The sequence below is a fragment of the Leptidea sinapis genome, chromosome Z, assembly GCF_905404315.1.
Source record: "Leptidea sinapis chromosome Z, ilLepSina1.1, whole genome shotgun sequence".
Classification (NCBI taxonomy): Eukaryota; Metazoa; Arthropoda; class Insecta; order Lepidoptera; family Pieridae; genus Leptidea; species Leptidea sinapis.
Window position 1 is genome coordinate 18,616,183 of NC_066312.1, and position 13,665 is coordinate 18,629,847.

The 13,665-nt window shown below is 34.4% G+C and overlaps 1 protein-coding gene across 9 annotated transcripts in view; it reads left to right on the forward strand.

The window, feature by feature from the left end:
• The window catches only part of LOC126978425 (protein phosphatase 1 regulatory subunit 12A), a 52,999-nt gene that overhangs the window by 29,447 nt on the left and 9,887 nt on the right, over positions 1–13,665 (forward strand). For 5 of the 9 annotated variants that reach the window (XM_050827199.1, XM_050827201.1, XM_050827204.1 and 2 more), the window contains 7 exons: positions 475–585; positions 1,039–1,137; positions 2,456–2,675; positions 3,858–3,995; positions 5,961–6,114; positions 6,631–6,797; positions 9,674–9,733. In XM_050827199.1, coding sequence (XP_050683156.1) covers positions 475–585; positions 1,039–1,137; positions 2,456–2,675; positions 3,858–3,995; positions 5,961–6,114; positions 6,631–6,797; positions 9,674–9,733 — 949 coding nt within the window. The remainder of the gene's footprint in view (positions 1–474; positions 586–1,038; positions 1,138–2,455; positions 2,676–3,857; positions 3,996–5,960; positions 6,115–6,630; positions 6,798–9,673; positions 9,734–13,665) is intronic. The other 4 variants (XM_050827202.1, XM_050827206.1, XM_050827200.1 and 1 more) reach the window with 3 other exon arrangements.

A 13,665-nucleotide genomic window follows, 5' to 3' on the forward strand; every position in this document is an offset into this window, starting at 1 on the left:
CCAATAGATGGCGAAGTCTGACGGCGTTACAAATAAACTTAGTATAAACTTATCACTGTGAATAAACCAAGAATATGCAAAATGTTGACTATATCTCTGACGAATGTCCGAATGTCAAGCAGCCTTGTTAATAAACACGATAAACGTTATACGACCAAATAAACAAATCATTAGCAAAATATTTCTTCGTAAACAATTTAAATATTCTTGGTTTATTCTCAGTTATAATTTTATACTAAGTTTATTTGTATGACCGTGAGGGCTTAGCGTGTAGAATTTCATCAATATTCATCTGTTGCTTATGAATGACTGATTATTGGGTGCAGTTAGACAATTGTTAGCTAAGTTTAAGGGCTGTCAAGACGTAGTCTCATTTATAATTATTCCAGTTAAGTTAAAGTTCTAATAGTTTTTAAGATCCTTATACATATTCTAAAGAGATATCACTTAACACCGATTATTGATATTTTACAGGGTGACCACTGCTGAAAAACGGGAAAATAAAGCAAATACATGGAACACTATTTCAAATACATCTGCAAACACAAATACTACAACAACCAACTCTCAAACGACGGTCAGAAGGTGTGTTGGCATTATTTTACTAGTTATATTAACCATTAAGGGTTTTTAATGTGGCGACAATAAACTTTCAACTGGGCCAATCATTTGGCATTATTTGCAATATATTGGTTATAGAAAATTAGTTGCAATAGGGCATTGTAACAAGGCCTAAATAATCTTACGACTGTTTCGTTTTAAAAAGGCTATTACGGTTTATTCAAAAACTATAGGATAGGTTTCTGTCAATACATCGCCGTAATCTTGTTAGCAGCTAGGTCAAGGTCTGTCGAAATTCAAAGCTTAATTCTATATGTAGTAAAATTCATCAAATGTCTCATTAATTATTAGAAGTATATTTATGTATCTATGTATTATGTAGTTAAATTCGTGCATGTTTTGATACATTAGTTAATATTCCAAAAAGTGTAAGTTGTGGTAAATGTATTAATAGTATATTATGTATTGGGTGTGCAGTGGGTCGGAAAGCGTAGAGTCAAACAGTAGCAATTCAACTCCAAGCTCGGCGACACCAACGAAACTATCACCAGGAAACATATTCAAGAATTTCTTCAAGTACCGAATCTCTTGTAGTTAACTTTAGTTGAACATGTGAATACTCCATTGGTTCCGTGCAATGGGTGAAATTGTTGGTTTAATATATTCGTGAAACAGTGTTGGAGAATATTATGTCACATATAAAGTGCAGATTACAATTTAGTATATATATATAGTACTTCATAAAAAAAAGTGTAGCTCGTGCTACTCGTATACATTGGTCGCAGGTCTTCATTGTCTCTTTTCATCAAGCGATATATACGAGTGATTATTAGAAAAAAGATTGTATGACAATTGGTGGACTGACAGGCACTTACCTGTATAAATACCATTAGACAGGCTGTTCCATATGTTTGACAGCAAATTTTTTGTCACAAGCGACACTTTCGAGTATCCAGAGAACTAATTTTAACGTATAATACAAATGGCTGCGAGAGAAGCGTATAGTACCTACTCTGAAGTATTATTGCATTTTGAATAAATTTCTGTCGTTTTCCGTGTTATTTATACTTCAGGAATCAACGTAAAAACATATTTTTTGTAAATAGATTAGCTGAGGTTGTCATCACTAGTTTTAGTACCGCAGACTCTCGCTATATGGCCATCAGCGCCCAAATCAAAAAGGCACAAAAGCACTTTGACAGCCTCCAGTCCAGTGGTAAATAGTAGGGGTCAGTGACTGACAGTATCTAATAAAATGATAAGAGTTGCTTAGGAAATGTAGGTTCAAGCGACGAAGGTTGTTTTCTATGACTGTAGGAAAATGACATGAAGGCGGGTCACGATTCAATATTGTCGATAGTACATATGAATGGACTATGCTAATCACCTTCCAATACCACTTAGATAAAATGAGACTTAAAAATACAATGGAGTATTTAGCATCACATGTTCAATTAAACATCAAAATACTGTGTGAAACCTAGTTCACAAAGCGTTGTTGTGCCTGTTTAATTGTTTTTATTTGCGTATTCTTTTTTTTTATTATTGAAACTTTATTCGCATGTAACAGATTAGTTATAGTGAATTGCATGTTCGTTAGATTTTTAATAAATGTAGTATTATATTTGTTTGTTTTCATCTAATTTCATGTGTTGTTTATACATTATTTTTAAATATTTAATTATAATATAATTCTTTACTTTTATATAACCATAAAAGTTATCAGTGGCAGTGTTTTTTTTTTCACTTACAATCAAATGAATTTTTCTTTATTTTTATATTGGTGCTTAATTCATATTGCTGAGAGTTTTTTTGCTTTTGTTTTATTCATACATAAGCTAGAACGATGTTAATCTATTTATTTGTTTTTTATATACTCATGTTATGTTTATAGGTCGTTTGTGCCGCCAGTTAGGGACGAAGAAAGTGAGACACAAAGGAAGGCTCACGCAAAACGTGTGAGGGAGACAAGGAGATCAACACAGGGTGTTACTCTTGACGAAATAAAATCTGCTGAACAGTTAGTGAAGAAGAAAACCAATAACGGAACAACGGAAACCATCCCCCCTGCCAGTCCCAAAAAATCTGATGAAAATCATACTGAAAATAGCACAGTGCGTATTTATTATGATCTTATTATATATATTATTATGTAGGGATCCGTCTTTATTTGTATTATTTTATTTTGTATTTAAATTGTGCATAATTTACAAATAATTCTCAAAATTTACTACCAATTTTGTTGTGATAAGGGTTTGATGACACCGATATTGTCGACTCGAATACAAAAAAATAATTGTATTCTGAAACAGTACATTATTTTAAAGTAATTAAATTGGAGTGCATCAATGTAATATTTTTAAATAAATGTATATAGTATGAGTTATAGCAACCCACATATATCTCGATTTGGTATTTATAACATATAATATGTCTTGCTAAAGTCTTTGTAAATTGTTACCAAGCAATCGAATTTGTCACAGAGCTAATAAGTGTATTGAAAAGTTTTTAAAGGGCGTGGCCGTTTACTTGTATGCAGTTCTTCGACATGCAACTAAACTCGAAATGCTATGTGGGAATTGTGAAAATGTAGATAGTAGCAAAATAGTTAATATCCAAGAAATTAAGTTGAATATTTAAAATGTACGACTTATTTGATCTGGCCTAGTTAGTAAACCAAATACAATTAATAAAATGAATTTTGTATTTAGGGACTGGGCTTCTAATACAAATTTAAGTATTTGGCACTTTTAAGTACCTTCTCATTATTGGTTGTGTGAAAATTGCAATGGTTTCTCTAAAATTATATCAGGGCATATCAATACAATCGCAGCAAATCAATACAAATATGAATTTTCTAGTAAGTTCCATATTGTCTCGTTTGAAATGAGTTTTAGTTTAATTTGATAAAGATTGTAGCAAGACTATTTCTTATTTCATTTATTTACAGACTCCGTCGAACAATAAATTTTTGTATCATACTATCATTTTGAACTTACATTGTCATTATCAAAATTAATAACAACTTGTACTTAATCCATGCTTGAACAAATACCTTGTTTTGTCATAATGTGGTCATTGAACTTTAAGCATTTGTGCAATGTAATTAATTACCTTTTAAATATGAAATTGAAATTTTATAAAACGACATGGGTACCTACTACCACAATGTCTTATAATAATTTACATGGTATTACTGTACCATGATACAATGTGGTCAACTGACACGTAGTTGACCTTTCTATTTCATAAAAGTGTCATTAATTTCGAGTGAATTAAAGTGGGATGGATATTAGGCACGTTCAACACTATCTGGCGGTGACGCGGCGTTTTCGTTAGCGTTGGCGTGTGTCACGGCTACGGCGACCGCGACTATCGCGGCGAACAGTGAGCGACGCCCGTCGTGGCGGCTGCGCCTCGATCCCACTAATAAGGTCCTACACGATTCTTGCACACGACTGTTCATTGTTCATTAAACCCTTATACCTACGCAACGTCATACGCAATAATCGAGTCTCAAGCAAACATTTTTTAGACATAGGGTGCGTACAAAATACGCGCGACAGTTGCGAGCCCATATTTGACCCAAGTTCCGTTCGTTTGCCACGCGACCCAATATGTTGCGCTGCAGCTGGACAGAATACTTCATTCTGGTTTACCAGTGGGAGGCTCCTTTGCACAGGAAGCCGGCTAGATTATGGGTACCACAACGGCGCCTATTTCTGCCGTGAAGCAGTAATGTGTAAACATTACTGTTTCGATCTGAAGGGCGCCGTAGCTAGTGAAATGACTGCGCAAATGAGACTTAAAATCTTATGTCTGAAGGTGACGAGCGCAATCGTAGTGCCGCTCAAAATTTTTGGGTTTTTCAAGAATCCCGAGCGGCACCGCATTGTAATGGGTAGGGCGTATTAATTACCATCAGCTCAACTCATACGTTCGAACGTGGCAATGCTAGTGTCGCGGCGACCCCGTCTACATGACGCACGGCTATGTGCGATTGTTTGCCGCGCGTAATTTGTACGCACCTTTAGAATAAACACCATAGACAAAAGCCGAGAGACTCTAATTTAAAAATAGTTTTCAATGCAATTTTTGACACGCATTAATATTTCTATCTATTATTTATTTTGTTAAAAATCATCAATAAAACAGATAAAAGCTGAAGGCAAGAAAATTTTTGCTTGTTTTTTATAGACAATATGTTCTCATACTATGAATTATTCTTTCTATTAAATATAATCGCTAAAACGATGAAGCGGTGATTGATATTTCTTAAATGAGTTATTAGACAATCCACATAGGACTGCGTGCTGTGTTTTGCACACAGTCCTATGCTATCAAATATTGGACATGGAGAAAGGTACATTTATCAAATACAATAATTAAACTTCATTTGATAATGAATATTTTTATTGTGACCTATTATTCAACTCGAATGCAATAGGTTAATGTGATTAATAAAAAACAATGAATAGTCGTGTCTATACACTGCTGTGGGATTTATCGAAACAATCGCTAGTCGGCATGGTGTGAAGTCTAAATGGGAGTGTATGTTGTACCGATCGATGTTGTGGGATTAATAACACAAAGAATATAAACAACCATTGTCTGGTGTAGTTTACTGACTTCGCTTTCGATCTAGATGTCAGGTAAAATGTATCATTACTAATCTTAAAATATATCGAAATAGTTGAGTCACAGACGGTAACTTTGTAACTATTATGAGATCGATGTGTTCAATCAATTTGTTACGCCAGACTGTGGTAAGTTTTGCAACGAACTCAAGAAGTATACATTGAAGATATAAAAACATTGATTTAATTGTATAAAATTAATTATGATGTTGAACAAAGCTGTAATATCAATATTGAATAAACAGGCTGAATACATCATAGTAGTCGAATAGAAGTTTCTAGCGTAGTAGATACTCCTTAACATATTCTTTGTTGTGTCAATGTGATTTGATTGAAAGTGATTTAAATTGTATATAAGCTTGTTGCCTACATCATATTGCTCGTTGATTGTTGCATGACGCATGTTGTGTATGTCTACGTTTATCACAGAGTTCTGTTGCCAATATGTGAAAGAATTCGTGCAATACATTAAATTAACCCACGATGATGTTCATTGTGTCCTCTCTAATCGTAGGCTCACATCGAAAATGTTTGCTCCATCATCAATAATGTTGATAAGTGTAGGCTTTTTATTAATTATAATCATCAACGGATAACGATCGTTTAAAGATATGCCTTTTCAAACTGGTAGCTATATGCTTAATTCAACGAGATTACTGCACGAATATTTCATTTAAATGACAAATATGTTTTCATATTTTATTTGCACTTACAACAGATAATATTATGAAGTTTAAGCTAAATAATGACTTGATGTTATAGTTCGAACTAGAGGATGTTGCGGCGCCTAGATCGACCACGGAAACGGAAGCCACAGTCACGTTACCCTTACGCCGTCCACCCTCGGGAGCCAATCAGAATACGCCATCCGTCACTAGTAAGGATAGTCCACCAGTAAAGGAAAATAGTCGCACTGGTACGTTGTCGTTTAATAAATACCAATTTTGTGTATTAAATATGTAACTATATAAGAGTAAAATATATATACAGCGTCTTTGGCCTTACTTTGTATAACTGGTGTTAACATAGATGTTAAAAAGGCCACGAAAGTATCCTACACTATGTATGCCCACCCACACGTGTAGGGTTGATGATTATTTTTCCCTATGCTGCGACAATTGCCAAAAACAGTTGTCGGTAAAAACGATTTTCGAATCAATGGTCCTGTAAAGCTTTGTGAAAAAGTCAAGACAGTTTTATTGTGTAGGGCGAGAAAAAGTCGATCAACTTATAAAATGTACTTGGGAAAATAAAAAAACATATTTTGTCTATAATTTCATTGGTAAGTACTCAGGTGACATAATAAAAGTAGTAAATATTAGATAATGATTAAGGAAACTTCGTAATAACAAACGAAGGTTGTCAGTCTCTGTCGTAGTGAATATTCTTGTTTAAATTATAAAGAGTATTTAAATTGTTTGTATATTTAAAGCAGTCACTCAAGATCAGAATACGGAAGAAGAGAAAGATCGCGAGAGTAGCTGCGAGCGTAAATCTAGCATCACATCGCCGGCGAGTACTCAGGCTGCGCTCAATGTTATACAACGCAGACGTCGTCCGAAGAGACGCTCCACGGGCGTCGGTCATGTCGATATGGACGTAAGTTATATTACGATAACTAAATATCACTCATCTTTATGTTCAATCTGGCTTTAATAATTATTTATGCAACAGTTGTGTAATAAGAGGTAATAAAACAGGAATGTAGGTTTATAATAGTATCACATGAGTGTTTTAATACCTAATTCCACTCCATCTGTGGTGAAGTAGATATTTTTAAAGATTCTTTACCTGCTTTTAAAAAAATATTACGAGATTGTTAGGCGCCAAAATATGATTAATATTCTTCTTCTTCTTTTTTTTCCTTCTTTTCAAATTCGTATCTTGATTTAATAATTTTTGCTTTATTTTATATAATTGTTTTCTTGGTGTCACGAAAGCAAAGACTGTGCATGTTGTGACACCTTAATTTGTTGTACATTCAACTCATTATTTGTTAATATTTGATATATTTTAAGCATATTAGAATGTAACAACTACTGGTTGTCCTATAAATAAATAAATAAATAAATAAATAATTATCAACAGTTGCATAACATACTTTATCTACACCCATAATATGAATCCTCTATAAAAGATTCTAAAACAGTTAGCTTACTGCTAACATTCCTAAGCCAGTCTTTGTAACCATTACAGCATCCATACCAGTGTTGTAATGAAAACGGATGATGTAATGTTGTACTGAATTTAATTACAACACACGTTTTGATAATGTAATGGTTATTATGGCATTGGTGTGTTTTAATGTTGGCAATAAGCTAATAAATAAAGCTGTTTTAGAATCTTTAATAGAGGATTTAAAGCATGGGTGTAGATAAAAGTATATTACATACCTAGAAAGCAAGTAGAATATATCAGGCCATAGAGTTATCGATATGAGGATCCATCAGCCACGACTAGCATCGCCTGTTTACGAGCATGACTAGCCTCCCTCCTGCTTCCCTCACTAGATTTTAGGCAAGGAAACCCGACGACACTTTCATGAGCAATTAAATTTTAAAACCAGTGTTGTAATGAAAACGGATGATGTAATGTTGTACTGAATTTAATTACAACACACGTTTTGATGATGTAATAGTTATTATGGCATTGGTGTGTTTTAATGTTTTGGGGGAAATTTGGGGAAACTACCTCCTACTTTCCTCCCTAAAAACAAAATAGAAGATAGAATTTCCGTGGAGGTGTGGTAAAAATACTATTATAATTGTAAAAAATGATGTAATGTTTCAATTTGGTACCTGTCATTCATAGAACTATTCATTGTGTTTCTCATTTCCACGGCAATCCGTATAAATAATTGTTGTAATATTAAAACGGAGTGAGATATACCGAATTGCTTACATTGAAACCTTTTGGTTACTGACAGAAAAGGATATGGCCGTCCACCCAATATTTATACTGACAAAGCAATCAAAGCAATCAGGGAAAGATTTCGGAGAAACAGTTTGTAAGCAAAGATTTAATCTCGGCATAAATAAAGCACTTGACGAGATAAGAGACCCTTCATTCAACGGCTAATTTAAAAATTACTAGGATGGGAAAATCAATAACTTCTTAAGCTTTAGACATTTTTACTATCGAGGAACATTTTAACTCGCAGAACGACCGAGTTTATACTCGGAGCTATATAAAAGCTAACAGAGAATGACGTTGGTAATTTTCGACTTAGGTGATTGTTTCGTGGGGTAGCTATCAAGTTCAACTTCAAATATTTTTATTCAAAATAGGATTTAAAATCACTTACTGAACTTAAAAAACCACCACCCATTCAAAATAGACTGCCTCAGACCTGAGAAGAACGGGCGCAAGAAGGGTGAAGAATAAGGGCGGGTTTTTTTTTATAAAATTTGTCTGAGTCACTCCGACTTACGCAAATTTATGTGAAAAAGGTGTCATAACATCGACGCAGTGGTGTATGAAGATTCGACTCTTGTAGAGGTTGTTAAGCCTGTCAACAAAACGATGTTCTATCACAAAAATAGTCCATTCCATCATGGTTCGAAAGAAATGTTTCTGACTTGATCTGAGCTTAAAACTGCACTTCACCTTGTCCCAATATTTATCCGCTGGATTTGATTTATGGACAGTTATAGAGTACGACATGCAATGGGGAATGTCATAATTTGTAAATCAATAAAAACTACCAGTATACCTGTGATGTTTTCGGACATCATAAAAATAACGTTTACTGGGCCATGAATCATTACCCGCAGTTATGACGTTGGATGCTATTCTTAGACACACTTGAGTTTCACATTCTATAGAAATTTCCTTTAAGCTGCCAATACCTTACTAATTACATTCGTAAAATCTGCAATCTATCTGAAAAACAAGTGCGAGGCTGACTCACTCACCGAGCACAAAATATTAATGATGGGTTGATTTTAAAGTTCTGTTTACATACCAATTAATTATTTTTGGGTCCACAGTAGAACTTCCCCGCGCTTTTAGAATAGGGCAGAACGCCATCCCACGTTAACGTTAAATCGTTCGACATTTTATTAAAAATGTGCTGCACGATCTAGCGTAAAAATGACGCTATTTTTGACGTTAAGATTAATATATTATTGGGTGATTTGCGTTAAAGTAATAGTCAAACACATACGTATTATGTCTGTAACATGTGAATTAAGATTTGTGTTCTTGAATTTTATTTTTATTTTACTTTTAATTAATAATATATATAAGTCTTCCTACACTTAGTACATTTGGATTTGATTTTATATTTTATAATATTCATTTTCACACCACCACCATTCTCAATTAGGTGCCTACGTAATTTGTGTAGTTTAACTGGTCAAATAACAATTACAACATATCGTAATTGGTCTATGGGTATAAGGTCAGAGTTCAACCCAGTCTACTTTTAAAATTTTAATATTATAATAGTTTTTATGTGACTTTTTTATTCGTAGGACATTGTCAATGATCGCCGCGAGAGCGGGGAGGTCGACTGTGATTCTGAAAGTGTTCAGGTAAGGAGTGTATCGAAATAAAAAGCATTTATAATATAACTCATTACTCTAAACAATTTGTCGATAAACGCTTGCACGCCAGAAAGTGTTTATTGTCATTTACAAAAAAAATATACTATGCAGCTTTGTATTTAGACACTTTAAGAAATAAATGAATATTTGTTTTACCGTTTTTGATATAATGGACATTTGTTGCCTATGGTATAGGAAGTTTGTATGAAAGTTGAAAATAAGTCACGCTATCATGCCTAACTCCGGAATCAATTTCGATGACATCTGTTATAAAAATAATAATAGACCATGGGAAAGACACCTTTTGTTGTAAAGACGTTTGTATGGAAGTTCGTCATTATCGATGATAAAACCTAAAATCTTTGCACTACCTCTTATATATTTCCTCCTGTATAGGGAAACAAGTTGGTTATGCACCCTGACCGTACGTAATCTTTAATGTTACCAACTTGGTAATATTTAAGACGGTATAATGAACGAACCATTAATAAATGAAGTCATAGCCATAGTTTTTGTCAGACAGTTTGGTTCCCGCGATATTATTTCACATGCAGGTAATGAATTACACATTAACTACGGTACCAGACACAACACGCACAAATTTTATGATGCGTCGCAATATCTTCACCTAGGGGCGATAAAGGATAATTTTTTTTTCAAATACCCCAAGTAAATTCTGTAATTTTTTCGACTAAGTAAGGGCGTGCATATTGAACAGGCAATCAGGCAGTGCCTACCTCGTTATAAACCAAAATAAATATAGCACTTCTGTAAAAGTTAATTTAGTTTAATTTGGTTCCGTATTTTATAAACAAACTTCTATTGAACACCCACTCATAAAATTATTTCTTACTCTCTCTAGATACCAGCGGTAAGCAATCTTCCAAAGCTCAACTACGACTAGTTAGATCTACAGTGCCTACCTTGCTAGAAAACGAATGCATGCCCCTAACCTTAATCAATAAGAAAGTATCGTGCATCAAATCATATGTTTATCATATATGATTAATTTAAGCATTCAGATCGATCGATCAATTAGTTCTGTGTTGACATATACGTTAAAAGTTGAAAGAGAACGAAAATGATTAATAATCACATCAAAGCAAATGTAGAGTGGAAAATAATATCCACATTCAAGATGCTGCAGCAAATGACGGTCACGTTATTGTAATAATTCAGGGTGAATGGTTATTTTACCGTATGCAATTGAAATAGCCCCCGGTGCTTATATACACAGGATGCGTTTGCTTTTGTTTATACATATGGTCGCCCTGATTTATTAATTTCTTTGACACGAAATGCCGTCTTGCCCGAAATACTTTATGAGTTGCTATCATGACAATTCGCGATGGATGCTTTCAAATGATATAGTTGCTAGAGTTTTTAGATTGAAAGTTAAAAATCTATATAATCTCTGTGTACCAAAGGAAAATATTTGGAGTAGTATTGTGCTTCACATATTCGATAGAATAACAAAAGCCCGTACATATTTTAATGATGAACAAGTTGAGAGCCCATCAAATAGATATTTCAGCGCTAAAATACCTGCGCCAGATAGTGACACGGCACTCAATTAAATTATTGTTACAATTAATTTTAATTACAGGACCGAATGGACAATGAATCATTCATTGTCCATTCGGTCCTGGAAATTCCCAATGCCCTTGCATAAAGTATAGGGAAAGCACTAAAAATTTTGCATGCTTATTAAAGAGACTGAGAAGACATGTCATGACAGAGGGAGGCGGTTGTAAAACTTTAATATAGGTGGTCCCTTATTCGTCTTTTTTATCAAAAATGTTTACTATAAATATAAATGTCGAGGCTTGCACCTGAGTTTATCCATTTCAGCCGGAAGACGTCCACTGCTGGACAGAGACACTTGAATACGCGTTATCAAATGTATTTACTAATGTATGTCTGAGTATAGGACAAATTTCATATTAATATAACTTTTTCCGTCGCAAATACGACAGTTCGATAGTAATTCAGTAGTGGCTCATAAATGCACGTGCTCGAATCGTTTGACGACTTTAGCGGCGTAGGTTCTTTGTATTGACGTCAAATGTATTTATATCTAGCTTTCTGTTATAGTTTTGTTCGCAACGACCCTTGACCGCGTTAGTACAAACCGCAACAGAACACCTCTCGACTTTTTATGTGATATATAAACACTCTATTAAATTAAATTTAAACTACTCGGTCGCTATTATTGATTCAATCTATTTCATGATGATTTATTTTATAAACATGCGTAGCGTTACAATGTTTATTATTATATTAACAACAACAAGAGAAATAGACTTGTCTAAAATTATACTTATGTAAATCAAATCAATTCATATGTTAAAATATATAATTTTGATTGCTCTATTTGCGTGCCGTTAAGAAATATTTCGTTTAAAATTCCAGTGATGTGCATTATAGACCGTTCCAAAATCAGTATTTGGGTCAGCGGACTAGTGACTCGTAGCCGCATAAACTTGAAAATAGAAATTATTTATAGCAAGCAACAGAGACAAAGACTGGAGCGATAGCGGCACAGTTACTTTTTTTCTCTATTCATGATGTTAATAAATTGTCTGAGGCTATTTTTGTTAATATTTGTGTGATAAGAGTGATGAGAAACATGCAAGAATCTATAAACAGTATCTCTTTGTTTATACTCAATTTGCTTCGTTTTTGATTTAAACGCGGTGGTTATTTTTAGCTTGTCTACACACCTGTGTACAAGCGGCCAGGGCGACTTATGCTGTCTATACAAACAAAGATGACCTTACTAAGAGTTATATTAACTAACCACACTAACTAGTGACCTTTGCTTCGGTTATCAAAAGAAAATAACCTTAAGTTAAATTTTTGCAATTATTTCGCAGCGAAATCTAAATTGTTTAAAAAAAGCAACATAACTTATGTTACGCTAATGTAGTAGTTCAAAGAATTTTATAGACGCGTAAGTAGGTTTTCGGTTTATACATTTAAAACAAAAATGAAATTAAATATTTTCTCTTCAAAAACATTACTTTGTATGACATAATACGACAAGCGATGTACGTTTTCCAAGGACTACAGGAGAGGTATACGGTTCGCGATACTGCAAACAGTCTCGCTATATTTACAGGTGATGATTTACTCAGTTACTCAAGATATCGCTGTCTCATTCGGTCTCCCTCGCACGTGCCATGAAGTAATGTTTAATATTGTGTCGACAATATTTTCTCTCTGTCATTAAAACTGTGGGAAAACAGTCAGTCTGTTAACATAGCGCGCGGAGATAGCACGTTATTCCGTTTATATTTTAATACGTGTGAAACACATAGTTGCGATGAGTCGGAAACAGGATAGATACTCCTCGAGACCCCGGAGCCTCACGTCACATTACAGTTCTTCGCCCAGTATGTTCAATTCTATGTTGGGCAGTCAGTACAATTCATATTCTAACAATTATTCAAACTCCTATAGTCAAAGTTCATACAGAAATTATAATCCTTATACTGTTGGATTGGGCCGTCCGTCTTCTAACTTAGGCATTTACGGTGGTACGAGTTCTGGTTATGGTGGTGTATACCTAAGTAGCGCTACGTTAGGATCGTTGAATTTAATGACACCAGTGCTTAAAAAGTTAGACAGAAGACTGTTGGCGAGTCAAAAGAATTTTAAGCCAAAACCAGTGCCACCGCTGAAAGTGCAGGAAGCGACAGCTGATGTTGCGGAAGCGCCTTCCGAGCTGGAAGTACCGCCGATAGAACCCGAGCGGAAGTCCCGATCTGTGAAAAGAAATGATAACCTTGAAAAACAGCGGTCGAGATCTCTGACTTCGCTCGACAATCTAGACCCACTAAACTCACGTTCAGTCAGCCTTAATTCGTTAGCTTCAGATGGATACTGTGTACGTATTTCTAATTGAATAAGTTGTTTTC